The sequence below is a fragment of the Urocampus carinirostris genome, chromosome 11 (assembly GCF_059441175.1).
Source record: "Urocampus carinirostris isolate Australia breed hairy pipefish chromosome 11, RoL_Ucar_1.0, whole genome shotgun sequence".
NCBI lineage: Eukaryota > Metazoa > Chordata > Actinopteri > Syngnathiformes > Syngnathidae > Urocampus > Urocampus carinirostris.
Genome location: NC_142359.1, coordinates 18,711,796 through 18,727,629, shown reverse-complemented (window position 1 = coordinate 18,727,629; position 15,834 = coordinate 18,711,796). Strand labels below are relative to the sequence as shown.

The 15,834-nt window shown below is 40.1% G+C and overlaps 1 protein-coding gene across 4 annotated transcripts in view; it reads left to right on the top strand.

Moving 5' to 3' along the window:
- The window catches only part of LOC148356639 (kinesin-like protein KIF1C), a 40,963-nt gene that overhangs the window by 10,763 nt on the left and 14,366 nt on the right, over positions 1 to 15,834 (top strand). For 2 of the 4 annotated variants that reach the window (XM_088347051.1, XM_088347050.1), the window contains exons 5-15: positions 3,017 to 3,117; positions 5,481 to 5,546; positions 5,608 to 5,786; positions 7,151 to 7,340; positions 7,414 to 7,479; positions 7,582 to 7,660; positions 7,892 to 7,970; positions 8,038 to 8,186; positions 13,095 to 13,291; positions 14,689 to 14,768; positions 14,834 to 14,909. In XM_088347051.1, the coding sequence (XP_088203177.1) occupies positions 3,017 to 3,117; positions 5,481 to 5,546; positions 5,608 to 5,786; positions 7,151 to 7,340; positions 7,414 to 7,479; positions 7,582 to 7,660; positions 7,892 to 7,970; positions 8,038 to 8,186; positions 13,095 to 13,291; positions 14,689 to 14,768; positions 14,834 to 14,909 (1,262 nt within the window). Of the gene's footprint in view, positions 1 to 3,016; positions 3,118 to 5,480; positions 5,547 to 5,607; positions 5,787 to 7,150; positions 7,341 to 7,413; positions 7,482 to 7,574; positions 7,661 to 7,891; positions 7,971 to 8,037; positions 8,187 to 13,094; positions 13,292 to 14,688; positions 14,769 to 14,833; positions 14,910 to 15,834 lie in introns of all 4 variants that reach the window. The other 2 variants (XM_088347049.1, XM_088347048.1) reach the window with 1 other exon arrangement.

Sequence of the window (15,834 nt, the reverse complement as noted above, 5' to 3'; positions counted from 1 at the left end):
TCATGACAATGACATGCAAGCAGGGGTGGGCGATATGTAAAAAATATCACACTTTTATCACAGTTTTTTAATCTGCTAATTTTTTTAACCTTTTTTTTTAAGGTTAAAGATTGGTTTAAAAGAAAGTTGAAAATTAGATATTTCCTCTAACAATGTGTTAACAATGCAAACTGAGTTTAAAGAGTCCTTATTCTTTATTTTCCACTGCTATTATCTGTTTTTATCTTTATTTAAGCAAAGCTTTTTGGGACGAAACACATTAGGTCGGAGGATCTGGGTTTAGGGAAGTGCTCGTCCCCACGGCTTTTGTTCTGGTTTACATGTGTGAGTCCACCACGAAAATGGTGAAAGTGAGAAAAGAAAGAAATGCATGTACTTGCACGCGCACTATGAACAGAAAGGCAGATGCTGCAACAATGACACAATCCAGTAGAGCAGCAGCAGCAAGTAAAAAACTTCTGTACAGCTTCTTTAAACTAAATCAAACTTGACCAACTACGCTATTTGAGCAGGCTTTATTTTCGATAGAGCAAACATTTGGATTTATATCGGAGGTGCGTGGAATTTAACAATAACCAGCACATTAAATGAAAACACCGTACTTCTATCCAATGCTAGTATCTTCGACACCTCCGAATGCTTTTTATTGTATTCTGGTCTTGGTTATTTATATTATACTGTTCCACAAGGGCTTATAACATTTAGGGTGTTTAACAAAACACACACCTTTTTAGTTGCACATACCTCTTTTTTTGTTCAGGCTTCCAAAAAATACCCCATGTGTAATCTGTTACGTAAGAACCATTTCATTTTTGCCCCAAAAGTGTAAAAACATACTATAGAGGCCCAATCATTACCTGTGTTTCACATAGAACTTTGTGAGACCCTGGTGAGTTCACTGGGTTGACAGTTTTTACACATTTTAAATTCAAACGCATTGATCTGTTTTTTAAAGCAGAATAAAGATGCTAGAACTATAATGAATGTGTGCACTAATAAACATTTCTTGACTTGTAAAAAATTGAATTATAAATACACTAGTTTTAAATGGAAATTAAAAGCAAACAAGTAAACAATGCATAGTAAGCAAAACAGGAGTTTAATGCAAAAATAGGTGCCCTATTCACTCACAGCAAATATGACTTGGAGAAAAATATTTTTGTAAACAAAGCCACACATAATAACAAATCAACCAAAGGCGGATGAGTGGATAAGAAAGGGTGCCAGCAAGCACCCGATGGTGTTTGCAATCTTCTTAAAATAAGATTCAAGGTATTTTGTTCTCTGCATTTATATTCTAAAATATTTTTGGATAATATAAGTTTATGTGACAATAACCTCTCTTGGAGACTGTTAAGCCAATCAGAATGCAAATGTGTGTATAAGGGCAGCCGTGGTAAGTGAACCGTGTAATAGGAAGGAATTACTGTATTTGACCACTCTGTCATACATGGAGCCGTTAGAACAAACTATGCCCATTTATATACTTCCACATCTCATTAGCCAACGACTTGCCAAATGCTTGAGCGCTCATGTGTTCATCAAACCATAGTAAAGAATGTTAAAACTGAACCCTCGGTTGAATTGCTTAAACTAGGGAAAAGGTGAGAATGCTGCAGTGTTTCTTGTGTTGACCTAATTGTGGTCAAAATGAAAGATGAGTGCGCACACATGATGGTCATTTGTCACACAGAGCCGCTCTGTCACAGCTAAAAATTTCAATAATATGAAAGGCATAAGGAAACCCATACAACATTTAAAACATGATCATATATGGACTGCCGCAAGCTAAACTGAACAGAATTGGTGTTACAGATGACATTTTGGTTTTATCTGCAGTTCAGAAAATAACTTTATCATAATATTCTACTTTTCAGGTAACAATGTTTTTGGTTTTAGTCAGTGGCCCCCAACCACCAATTGGTACCAGACCGCACAGAATATAAAATAAGTTTAATTTATTTTTGCGTATTATTGTTTTATGGACAATGCTACGGTCACACTAAAAGTGAATCAGCTTTTTTTCTTTGAGTGACTGAGATTGCATACTTGACAACTTTAAATGTTGTATACGTCGTTTACAATTTTTATATACAGGAAAACATTATTTTTTTAAAAGACAGATGTCGAATTGCCCATTCGTCTGTAATCTGGATCATTTCGGTCACTGGTAGCAGGTAATGTTATATTGTAGCGATATTATACATATTGTCTTGATGTGAATGAATAGGTACTGCGTTGTCTTTGTAAGGTGTGTTATCGCTTAATAAGGTGGGTTTGCAATCATTATTGACAAGTAAAGGTTGACAGGCATGAGGCCAAGAGACAATTGATGATACGTATGCACTCACTTTAATCTCCAATCAAAGTTACTGTAACTTTAAATGAACATACACACAAAAAATTACAGCACAAATTTCTCTTTGCCTGTAGTAGATTACACGCGTAAATTGGGAAAATTGATGCTGGCAGTGAGCAGTCGCCAGCAAAGAGCAGTCTCTAGTGGTAGGCTGTGGGATTGCCAATGAACTGGCTTTTCCTTTGTCCAGCAAGCAAGATGTATGTTTCAAATAACACTCGTGTATCGAAATCTTTGTGTTTAGAGGTCCCTGTATCAAGAGGTACGTCTGTATTTACAGTGTTGCTTTGGCTTTGTATATAATACAATTAAAACAGCAGAGAGAAGATTAGTATAGTCTTCCTTTTATCTTAGAGCCAGATGTACTCATGAAAGAGCAATGCCTGGCTTGCAGGCTTTCGTTCCCTACCTCAACAGCAGGAGAAGCGTTGCAGGGATACCACACAAAACCACCACACTTTTCCCAAAGTTTGATTACTTTTCACATGGCTCGACGCATCAATTTGTGTTAAACATTACCATATGACCAGAGTGAGTTGAAGTTAGTAGGCACAAGGTAAGGGATTGCTGTTTTTGTTGAAGTCCTTTACACTCAAATATATCGCACACCCACATGTGGAAGCAAAGAATGGGATCTCACGATTTTGTTCTGCACAGGTTACAACGTGTGCATTTTTGCATACGGCCAAACTGGGGCGGGAAAGAGCTACACCATGATGGGCAAACAGGAGGCGGGACAGGAAGGCATCATTCCACAGGTAGGTCAGCAGGTGACGGGCAAGTTTGGTCCGTTTTTCGAGATTGATATCGTATGAGTGAAGGAGTTTGAACTAAGCTCTTATAGTCGAGCCGTTGCTCGTGCGTTAAGAGGAACAAGCTCAAGTGGCTCGGGCATTTGGTCCAGATGCCTTCTGATTGCTTCCCTGGTGAGGTGACAAACTAGTCTAAACTGAGCATTATTCCCAACTGGTCTAGAAAAAGTTTGACATTCCACAACTTTCGAGCTGCAGCACTGGACGGTCAATAACTCAATTTTAAGCATGTGCATATTTTGGGGGCATTTCAGCTTTTAATGGACAGGATAATGAATAGCGACAAGAAAATGTGGGCTTGAGGTAACTTATGATGACAATGAGGCGGTAGTCAGCGCAACTTATTGCAACGAGTCACATGCGCATATTTGTCATTGTTAAATAACTATCTTATTAAATTCTCTTCACACAGAGCTTACTTTGGGTACAAATAGATGTCAGGTCAAACAAAGTACAGGATTCTCAGAAAAATAAGTATTGTGATAAAGTTCTGCATTTAAAAAAAGAAAATGTAATACATTCTGGATTCATTGCAAAGCAATTGAAATATGCCTTATTTTGTTATTTCAATATTGTTGATCATGGCTTATAGCCTACTAATATACTTTTTCATTATATTCTAACATTATAAAAAAAAGTACGTTTTTCAGTTGATTTGTGATGAATCCAGAATGAATGACATTTTTGATTTTTAAATTGCATTTCAGGATACATGATTTTTATCACAATTGTCTAGTTTTCTGAGAAAGTCACGTATATATTTTATAAATTAAAATTGCCAAAATGTAGATGGTCAACCAAAGTCCAACTAGTGACTAGCAAAAACGTGCAAGCAAAGGCTCACTCGAACTTTGGAGAAAATGTTTTGTTGGTAAAAGCTTGGCAATGCTCCCGATCTGACCTACATTTCCTTCCTTATTATTTGCAAAACGAAAAATAGGTACCCACGTCATGCTCTAAAGGGTTTAAAGGTATTCTTAAATGTGCAAAACAGGGAAATATTACATAAAAACTATAATTATTTCATCTGTATATTCCTAATATTGCAATTTGAAGACAGAATGTCTTGTCTTTGAAATCCTGAGCTGTGACTTCATTGGAAGAACACCAGCACCCTAGCAAGCCAGTTGCTGTATTGATTTAATTAAATGAAATGAAATGATCCGCATTTATATAGCGCTTTTCAAGTCAATGACTTCCCAAAGCGCTTTACAATGTGCTCCACATTTCCCAATAGCGGCCTTGTATTGCAGCCATGTAAGACGCTAACCTGTTTATTGGGGGTATTAGGGGTTCAGTGTCTTACCCAAGGACACTTCGACATGTAACAGACGAGCCGGGATTCGAACTGGGATCCCTTGATCCCAAGACGAGCGCTCTACCTCCTGAGCTACTGCCGCCCCCTTTACGTGTCAAAAAGCTTACTAGTGTTTTAAGGAAAGTCTTGGTAGTTTTGTGGAGAATGCCTAGGTGTTGTGTGGGAGATAGATGCAGTAATGTTACAGCAAAGGCCAAGCAGCCAACGTGGAGCTAACCGTGGACCGAATGACGGAAGGCGAACGCAGCATCGGCGGAAAAACGCGTGGCTGGCCAATCAAAAGACACGCAGTGAGCAGCCAGGCTAACTAGTAACCAACAAAGAAAAGCGGCTGCGGCTACGGTGATAAACGCCAAGCCGGCCGTGAATAAACCAAGAGACACGGCAAAACTGCCGCTAACACCAGGCTAGCAGGCCAAACAACACATGGTGGACAGCCAACGAGCACCAACAGGGAGCAAACAACACAGGAAAGCCCTTGGCAGCCCTAACACTAATGCGGAGCTAGCTGTACACAATTATACCAACCGCGACACACAAGGCGAAAAACAAACAAAAAGCCACAATCTCTAACATAAATGAGTGGTATGTAATTTGTTATAATCTCTGTTCACAATAATCGCTTTGGTGTTGTGTTCCTGCAATGACATTCCAGCTCTACGGGAAACAAGCCAGATGGGACAACTTTGAGACAAAATTTCTTAAGTCCCCTGGCGCGTTATGGCACATTTTGTGCAACTTGTTGTGGGGAGAAACACAATTTGTTCTGTACCTAATTGAAACAAAAATCTGTTTTGGAATACCTTCAAGCCAGCTTAGTCCATTTGCCTTACTTTAGACATAACATCATCTAATCGTTCTTTCGAAAGCACTTCACCATTTCCAACACATTTTTTTTTGAATGAAACATTAAAAGTATCCCTACAAGTACCCCTTCGCCACTGTTACATAGAGTAAATACTTTTGTCCGATTCTGTTGATGTGTGTTCAGCTTTGCGAGGACTTGTTCAAGAGGACAGGGGACAATGAGGATCCTGATCTGACCTATTCAGTGGAGGTAACTGACAATCTTCACACACATGGTTCTGTCACACACTCTAACAAAGATCCTGCTGTAGGTCTCCTACATGGAAATCTACTGCGAGCGCGTTCGGGACTTGTTGAACCCAAAGTCCCAGGGAAACCTGCGGGTGAGGGAGCACCCCATCCTTGGACCGTACGTGGAGGATTTGTCTAAACTAGCCGTGACTGGATTCTCTGATATTCAAGACCTCATGGATGTTGGGAACAAAGCCCGGTCAGTGAAAGGTTCCATTGACAAATATTTTGTTGCATGTGTTATCTTCTTTATGCTGAGTGTAGTGGATCGAGTTGCGCTGTTTATGGGACAAATGTAATATTTTGGGCCATCTTGCTCTAAAGGCTTTGTCTTCCTCAAGTACAGTCAATAGTGATTCATAATAATTATCGGGCTGATAGTTCGAGATCAAGGGTCTCAAACTCAATTTACCTGGGGGCTGCTGGAGTCAGGTTCTGGATGATATGGGAGCAAATCCGGTTTTCTACAAGAAAACTTCTAATAAATAAAAAAATCCACTGTTCTCAAATATTTATTTTTAGAACTTGCTACACAAATCTAGCTCTGAAATGAAAACCAAAACAAGAATGAATCTTAAAATCAGTCAATCAGTAATAAATAATCCATAATTTGCGTGGACTGCATTTACTAAAGGGAGCGTGTTTATTGTATTATCTCAATATGTTGCACTCTTGCATACTTTAATAGGTTTTAAAACACTTTGTAAGGTTTCACTAAGAAAACACTTCATAAGTTGGAAACCAATACTTTGATCAATTCCACCTATTTTTATCTGGGTTGTTTTACACAAAATGACACGATTTTTGGATCGTTGTAAATAAAATAACCTGGGAATGTTAAGTATGAAAGGACCCAAATTTAGCATTTTTTAAATTTTTAACTAAAATACTGGGTTGGTCCATTTTTAGATTACTTTTAACTCAACAGTTTTTTAGTGTTATAAGTGACATATTTTAACATAAGGAACACACCTTTAATCGTATTCGTAATTATTTTCTGTGATATGTCAGTGTTATGGTGTTTGTAGCAATATCTTTTCATGATAGATTGTATTGGCAAACAAAGTATTGACCAATTGATTGATTGATCATTTCAAACTCTAATCTCTCCCACACTGGAGACATGTTGACCAAAAGCCCCGTGCACACCTGACCCCCAACCGTGTGTGACGCCACTGTGGGTGGCATTTTGCTTTTGGCGTCAGTTGTGCGGGGGACAGAGGAAAATGGTGACATTATCAAAGGGAGTTTCCTTTAATCCCCCGGGGAAGATGATAAGCAAATGCTGTGGCATCCACAGGTGTATGGGAGCATGTCGCAATTTGCGTTCTGCAGCCATATTCCCCACGAGGATGGCGCCAGGTGTCCGCTGGGCTAAAGTCTCTTAATGTTTATCATTTTTTTCAAACATATCATGCATGAATAAAAAAACAAGTTTTCCATAACAGTCTCCAGATGCACGAATGTATCTGTTATCGGTTGGAAAGAATGGTTACCGTATATCCCTAAAAGTTAATGTAGTTGCTTGGGATTGATTGTTTTTGTGTCCTGCTGGCACAACAGGACTGTGGCGGCTACCAACATGAACGAGACATCGTCGCGCTCGCACGCAGTCTTCACCATTGTCTTTAGCCAGCGGCGCAGGGATCTCATGACCCAGCTGGACACAGAAAAGGTCAGCAAGATCAGTCTAGTGGACCTGGCGGGAAGTGAGCGTGCTGACTCCTCAGGGGCCAAGGGAACCCGACTCAAGGTGAGGGAAAGCACGCTGTGCTTTTTGAAACTATTTTCTCTTGTTGGTAGGTGACTATGACATTTGCTTGCAGGAAGGAGCCAACATCAATAAGTCTCTTACAACTTTGGGAAAAGTCATTTCTGCTCTTGCCGACATGGTACCAAAACGCGCCAAACCGTTTCCCGTGCCTCACCCTAAATTATTTGGTTCCCCTTTTCATGTTTATCTTGTTTGTCTTTCATTCGTTTTGGTGGTGCAGCAGAGCAGCAAGAAAAGGAAGAGCGATTTTATTCCCTACAGGGACTCTGTCCTGACCTGGCTTCTCAAAGAGAATCTAGGTGAGCATTAAAACAATTTTTTGTTTGGAGAGTAAGCATGTGCGGAAGATCTCACTGGTGATTGAAGTATTACACCACATTGACTGTGTTTTTAGTGAGGTGTTGCCATTTTGAAATGTGCTAAATCTTTAAAAAGTTGAATCGACTTATCATGTAGCATTTTGTATAATATAAAATATAATTTTGTCTTTTTTATGAGAACTCATGTTGTAGTTACCTGGGTGATTTTAGGTGGGAACTCTCGCACAGCCATGATCGCTGCTCTGAGTCCGGCTGACATCAACTACGAAGAAACGCTAAGCACCTTGAGGTGAGAACTTTTGACGCTGACTCCAGGTCAAGACTTAAACTGTGCTTGCGCTACGGCCTTGCTGCAGGTATGCCGATCGTGCCAAGCAGATTCGCTGTAACGCCATCATCAACGAAGACCCCAATGCCAAACTGATCCGGGAGCTGAAAGGGGAAGTGGAACGACTCCGGAGCCTCCTCTTCGCTCAGGGCCTGCACGAGCTCATCCACAACCAAGGTATGTCGCATTCCATCGGCCGATCATGCTGCATTCCATTTTCTGTGCTCAACGCATTCCTGGCTACACTGCTTCCATGTGCACCACATTGCGCTCTTCAGTGTCATATGGTTCGACATCAGCATTTTTTCCTAGAGAGCACTATCACAGTTGGTATTTCCCTTATTGCAAAGGTGTCGACTCATTTTTACTCAGAGGCCACAGACAAAACATTCTGTCCGGGGCCGGACTAGTAGATGAGAAAGAGAGAAAGAAAAAAGAGAGGGAAATTAAGAATGCGAGAAAGATTAAAAGAAAGGCACAGAGGGACAATGAAAGAGAAAAAAAAGATATAGTGAAGAAATAAAGAGAGGAAGAGAGAATGAGAGAGAAAAAATGGCAAGGGAGAGAGAAAGAAAAAGAAAGGGAGAGAAAGAAAGAAATAGAAAGGGAAAGAGAGAGAAATAGAAAGGGGAGGGAGAAAAAAATAGAAAGGGAGGGAGATAAATAAATACAAATGGAGGGAGAGACCTAAATAGAAAGGGAGAGATAGAAAGAAATAGAAAGGGAGGGAGAGAAATAAATAGAAATGGAGGGAGTGAAATAAATAGAAAGTGAAGTAAAAGAGACAAAGAGAAAGCAAAATAATTAGGAGAAAGAGAGAGCCAGAGAAAGTGAAGAAAAAGAAAGAAAAAAGACAGAGAAAAGAAGAACAAGAGAAAGACATAAAAGGGGGAAAGAGAGAGAGAGAGAGGGGGGGGGGGGGGAGGGGGAGAGAACACACAACTCCAGTGTCTTTGTGGGTGGTGCCTTGCTATGGCACCATCCAGCTAAAATATTCCAGCTCGATTTTCTCTTCCACTTCTCTCAGTGTTGTTTCACGGGCCTTATTCAATCCCTCGATGGGCTCGATCCGCCCCGCCCACATGTTTGACACCCCTGCCTTATAAGTGGTGTATCATACAACCACATCCTATATCAACATTATTGTTATTATCAGGGGTAGATTCCAAATATTGCTACATAGATATTTAACCATATTGCTAATACCAGTACAGCATCGATAATATATACTTCAAACAACTCCTAAGGCAGCCAATCACCAGTGTTGGGTGTGTTACCAAAAATAATTATCTAGTTACAATTAGCTCTATATACTCTCATATAGGCTGACCCCCTAAACCAATCTTAAATTAGCCATGTATTAGAAGAAGACGTTAACACCAACTGATGGAAGCAATGAACCTTTTATATCGGCTCGGCTAATCTTGAGAGCTTGCAAACAAACACTTAGCCGAAACATTCCACTTACATTTTGTCTCAGGGCTTAAAACACCTCGAAGATCTTCTCCATTTCTGGGTACTGTCTCCAAGTTTGTATTCCCAATTTTCACATTTGGCATTAGTTGCAGTTTCCAGTCATGAATCCTTTTCCTTTCTGATATCTTCATTTAAACCAAACTTTCTTGTTGAATATAGGTTGCTTGTTTCCTTATCCTCACTTTTAGCTTGAAGTCTGCAGTACAGGACAGACGTTTTTTTTTTCCCTCCAGCCAAGGTGTATTGCAAAAAATAATTTTATCCCTGAAAAGACCAAAATCAAGCACAACTTTACTATAAAACTTTTCTCACGTTTGCCCGATGGGTATCCTCTTGATTTGTTGTTCCTGTGTAAGCTAGGCTCTCTCCTCACGCACTGCCTACAATTCACTATTTGTGACACAAGCTTGACCCCCTGATTTCAGTCTTTTATTGTACTGTTCTATATTCAGCTTAGATTCGAGTATATACAGTAGAGAGAATACTTTCGTGTTGAGAAACTGTGTCCTCGTATTCTATGCTTGAGACAGCAGCCGTAAACTGTATTCAGTTATACTTTGTGGTTAAAACTTAAACACACCCATCCCACGGTGCGCCTGGCTGGTAGATCGAGGGCTGTATGAGACAACGTGTGTGATGCAGGCGTATTCAGCAATCTGGGGACATTGTAATTCATGATCTGCATATGATAAGTAACTAAGATAATGCTGTAACGCACCGTGTTGTTCCGACAGTTACAACATGATTTCGATAATGTTATAGTACTTGGTAACGAGAAAAATAACTTTCCCAACACCACTAGTTGCGCTGTGCTAGCGAGTTGCTTAAAAAGGACACAACGAGCCATTTTCCATTTAGTTAGCACTACAGGGGTTGGCATGTCGGATCATTGGAAAACACAAGCTATGCGCAAAAGCCACTCGGTCACCAAAATTACGGACTTCGTGGGTTACCAAAAGCAGTACAGATCTGCCAACTTGCAAGCCAGTAAAAGAATGTGCTTTCAACATTGCTCGTGTCATAGATCCCCATCCTGGTTCATTTCACTACGTCTGATGAAGAAAACCTGCTTAAGCGGAAAGTTCGTGTTCATATTTTATGCAGGGGATTCATTTGTGTGGTTGCTGTCACATGGGATGGGCCAGGCTTGTTTGTTTAGTGTTGGACAATATTTGTCTGAAGTCAGATGATTGAATTTCAGCACAATTGTTTACCTTACTTGCCTGCGTTGAATCTGTTATTCTCAGGAAAAGCTTGTCTTTGTAATTAGATGTCATCCTTTAAGGAGATGGTGTTTTTCTTCAAATTTGAAAGCAACTTAGCATTTTGACTCCTATGTTTTTACCGACCGTGGTCAGTTAGATCGCACCATTGTCAAAACTACTGTAAGGGGTCTGCAGCCTGTTTTTAAAATGATACTGTCTTTTTAAAATACTTTCTGGTGCAATTTAATGATTACAAAACTAGAGGTTACAAATAATTGTTTCTATAAAGTTCTAAACTTACCTCATAAAAACCTGTATGGGTTTTATTTCAAAACAAAGCAACATAATATAGGATAGTGTGCTTTGGTAAGTTACAGTTATTAAATAGATCTTGTCTTCCTAATTCTTTATGTAAGCGACCTAAGTAGAGCAAAAACCGGTTGGGCACTTCCCAGTTCCCATAGATAACGTTGCGATCTTCAAGCACACCACCTGATAGTTCCTCGCACACATTTAAGATACAAACACATTAGTACTTTGTCAAATATTGCATGTGTTTGACCGAAACTAACGAGCGCGAAGGCCCTACTGTATACTCAAGGTCCTACTGTATACTCTTGTACTGTATCTCATCAAAATTAAAATATTACAACAATGAACTTAAGTGCTTGAAATCGCAAAAAGTAGTGTTGGCTGATTAAAAATTGGAGCGTGGCTCCAAGTGCAGGGTTCAAATGGGTGTTTGAAATTCTTGAAAATGCTATGTTTTTAATGTTGTGTCTTCAAATATTAAAGTGCTGGAATTTTGGGTGAAGGGTTTGTAAATGCTTGAAATTGTTACCACGCTTTTCAACAAGTCTGCTTAAAAATGACACTGCTCTCCTGTGGCTTTGCTATGCCATTGCATTTCTTCTTTCATTGTGATTAAGCAGCCGGCATTAGTTTGTATGACATTGTCCTATGAAGGGGATCGCCCCCAACGGGTAGCGTCCAGGAGGACAGGTACACGCTACACCTAAACAAGTCAAGTCATGTTTATTTGTGACGCCCTTCATCACAAGGAGTCTCAAAGGGCTGCACAGACCACAGATAATTGCAAGCCACAGACTATTATTACACCATCCCCTGATCTAAAACCTACATGAGGGCAAGGAAAAACCTCAGCATGAGAAAAATTATGAAACATTGAGAAGGGACCGCACATGAGGTAATCCTTCTTAAGGAAATACCAGGCTGCAATGGACAAACAATAACAATAAAAATAGAAATAAGATAACAAAGCACTATGAAATTACATTTCCATTGTGGACATTTCTTATGGGCCATGCAAAAATTTAAGGTATTGTTTCCCAATGGTAAATTTTAATGGTGAGAATTTCCTGCAACGGAAAAAGTTAGCAGCATATTATTGTCAAGATTTGTTCAAAAACAAAAATATTAGCAATTTACTCAAGGTCTAAAAATCGTATGTCTTGATAAATGCACATGAAAGAATAAGGATAAAATTGGCTTTGTAACTCATTAAAAAGTGCTTGAATTTGGCCATGAAAAACGTGTACGAACCCCTTCAAGTGACAAATGATCAGATCTGTTTTTGTTTTTGGGCCCGGTTTTCATGGTTTGCAGTTAAAGGTGGGAGGCTTCATTTGAGTTGTCCTTAAAAAGTCGAAAGCTAAATATATTCTCTGTTATGTATGTGGTTACAAAGCCCAACAGAGTTAAAAGAGACTTCATGCTTTATTTTCCACTGCGCCTCAGCTTTTATCTTTCTTTTAGCAGAGCTGCTTGGGGTGGAACACATTACTTCCGAGGAATGGGGGCTGGGGGGAGTGCTGGAAAGTGACGCCATGCTCGTCCCTGCAGGTTTTTTTTCCGTTTCCATTTGTCAGTGTAGCATGAAAGTGGTGAAAATAACAAAAGTCTTGCCTCAAGTAGAGTCTAACTGCCAACCCAAACTTCAAGAAAGATTAAAAAAACGAGTTCATTTGAGCATGCTTAAGAAATGTATAAGCCTGGTGATCGTGGCAGAGAGGAACAAAGTTACTAATTTCGTACAGCGCCTTAACCGTTCAATAACTGTAGGGCTGATATTATTATGCATCGCTTGTTCTGGATAATGATGACATCCATATATTTGTGTAACCTTTCAATTGATGTTTTGAAATCTGGGGGCAATATTTGTATAGATTTTCTACCATTGCCTTTGTCGACTACTAAAAATGTCATTCCGGATCTGGTCCTGGACTAAGTTTTATTCATGTTCCACGTGTACGTGTGAGTCTTTGCATATGCGTGTGCTATGTCTACAGAATGGTATTTACAGATGCATGCATGCATGCCTGCCAGCTTTAACATTCCAAAAGCAACGTGACAAACAACCTGAACCCTCCTTTACTGTTTCTAGCAAACAACAACTCCTCCCCTTTGGGCGCATCTTTACCGCTGACTATCACATCCAATGGAACAGCCGACCCTAAAGACTCCGTCTCTTCAGGTGTGTTTGAACTCAGTGAGCCAACAGATGTCAATCATCTTCCGGAGGGGGAGGAAAAAGTAACCACTGAGACCATCAGTAAAGAGGAAGCGGCTGAGAGACTGCTGGTACGATAATGATGATATCACAGAACAAGAATACAGTGATACCTCTTCTTACAAGCTTAACTCTTTCCAGAATCGCGCTTGTGACTCGATTTTCTGGTGTATCACGTGTAAAGAGTGATTTCATGCTTTTCCCCGCAGGTTTTGTACGGGTAACATAAACATGGTGAAATTTAAAAAAACTTTGTTTAATACAGTCCAAACTTCAACCTAAATCCCCAAAACACGACAAGAGTTTATTCAAGCTTGTCTAGGAACAGTGTCTGAAACTCATGACAAAAACATTACCAGACACCAGGGCAGACAACTCTGAAAAGTTTCCTGCCCAGACATAAAGTTGCCTGCCCCATTTTTCACAACTTGAAACACAATAAGACGATTAGTCGCAAAAAAAAACCCATTGTTGCAAAGTATTAAGGATTGATAATCAGAATATATAACGGAACAACACTTTAAAATTAAGTTTATTATAAATCTACTTATAGCATTCATTGCATGTGTATGACATCGCTGTTTTCCATCTGCCATCAGTATGTACCTGTATTTACTCATCTTCATTCATGCAATGATTGCGTTGCGTCGTCTGCTACAAGCCATGTGAACTCCTCTTTCCACTGTGGTTTTAATGTACGTTTACGTATTGTAGCATCATAAATTTTGTTAGCTTCTTTTGAATCTTTCTTCTGGGGATGAGGTTTTTGCTTGATTCTTAACCACTTATCCATTTTTCTTGTGTTCTCTGTGCGTCTACTTTTGAAAATGATATGCAAAAGCACCACTCGGGAAAGTTATTAGATTCTGATTGGCTGCCGAGTATGCAACTTGCCAAACACACAGAATTTTCCAAACCGAACGAAGATTTCGAAAATAGAAACGTTTTATTTGAAAAAAAAAAATTTTGTTTCCCCCCCCCCCCCCTTGAAAAAGTTGTCGGCCACCTGGGCGTCCGGGCAGACATTATTTCAGACACTGCTAGCAAATGCAGTTGCTTGCATGCGCCACCAAATGAGCTTAACAGAGGATGCAATGTTGACTAAGGCCAAAAGATGGCGTCAAATTCCAGACAACCCTTTTAAGTTACTCTAACTTTAAATGAACATTAACAAAAAATATATATAGTGCAATAATAATAGTTTTGGTCTGTTGTAGTTCTCATGCGCATACTTGAAAAGGTGATGATGGTGGTAAACAGTCACAAGAGGTGAGAGGTCTCGTGCGGCCTCTGGGCCTGCTCATAAACTGGATTTTCCTCCGTATAGCAAGCAAATGTTTTGTTTAAAAAAAAAAACTTGTATTCAAAAATTCCTATCCTTAGAGGTGCTTGTATGAAGAGGTACCACTCTCCACACAAAACACACAGACGTATTAATTGTGTGGCCGTGCATGTGTAAATGTTTTAGGAGACAGAGAAGATTATGGCAGAGCTCAATGAGACTTGGGAGGAGAAATTAAGAAAGACTGAATCAATTCGTTTAGAGAGGTAGGCCAAGTTCATTCCCTCAACTCCAATTTTGTCTTTTCATCATTAACGTGCGTGCGTTGCAGGGAGTCGCTTTTGGCAGAGATGGGCGTGTCCATCAAAGAAGATGGAGGGACTCTTGGTGTTTTCTCCCCCAAAGGGGTAAGTGACTCTCCAGCACACATACAGTAAAAATAAACCGCACATTTCATTCCAAACCCTAAGTGGGGAATTTTTGCAGTTTTAGTCTCACTTAGAAAATTGCCATCTTTATTTCACAACAAATTTCAGCAAAAGAAAAGGCACATTTTGCAGCAACAAAAAGAAACACAAACAAAAATTTTGCAAGGTATTTGGGAGGACTCAGGAGAAGGAGAGGTGATCTATGATAACAAATTAAAGCCTGTCTTTTTTTAACAAAATTTAAGTAAAACTAAAATAACTCTGAGGGCGGCACGGCGGGTGAGTGGTTAGCGCGTCCGAGGCACAGTTCTGAGGTCATGGGATCGAATCCTCCTGTGCGGTGTTTGAATGTTCTCCCCGTGCTTGCGTGCGTTTCCTCCGGGCACTCCGGTTTCCCCCCACATTCCAAAACAGTCAAAATTGTCCCTAGGTGTGAATGGGCGAGTGAGTTGTGCGTGTCTGTGTGCCCTGCGACTGTCTGGCAAACAGTTCACGGTGTCCCCTGCCCACTGCCCAAAGATGACTGCGATGGGCTCCAGCACCCCCGCGACCCTACTGAGGATAAGTGGTGCAGATTAATAGATGGATGGAATATAACTCTTTGCCCTTAGAGCATTACCGGCATTGAGACATGAAACCATATTTGGGTGGCATCTTCCCTTCTTGCATGGTCATTTACCTCTAGGGTGACCCACCTGATTGCTTGTAAAAGATTGTGATCCTGATTTGATTTGGCCTGAAAAAGTAGAATGTCTTTCTGGAATAGCTGCCGAGTCAGCAAAACCAAAAATACCACGTCAGCTTTTTGGGGGGCATTTTTTCACATCCAGGCTAACCTATCTGACTGCATGCGAAATATGGTGTTTATTTTCAATGTCGTTCTGGCCTGGGAGAATGAAATTTC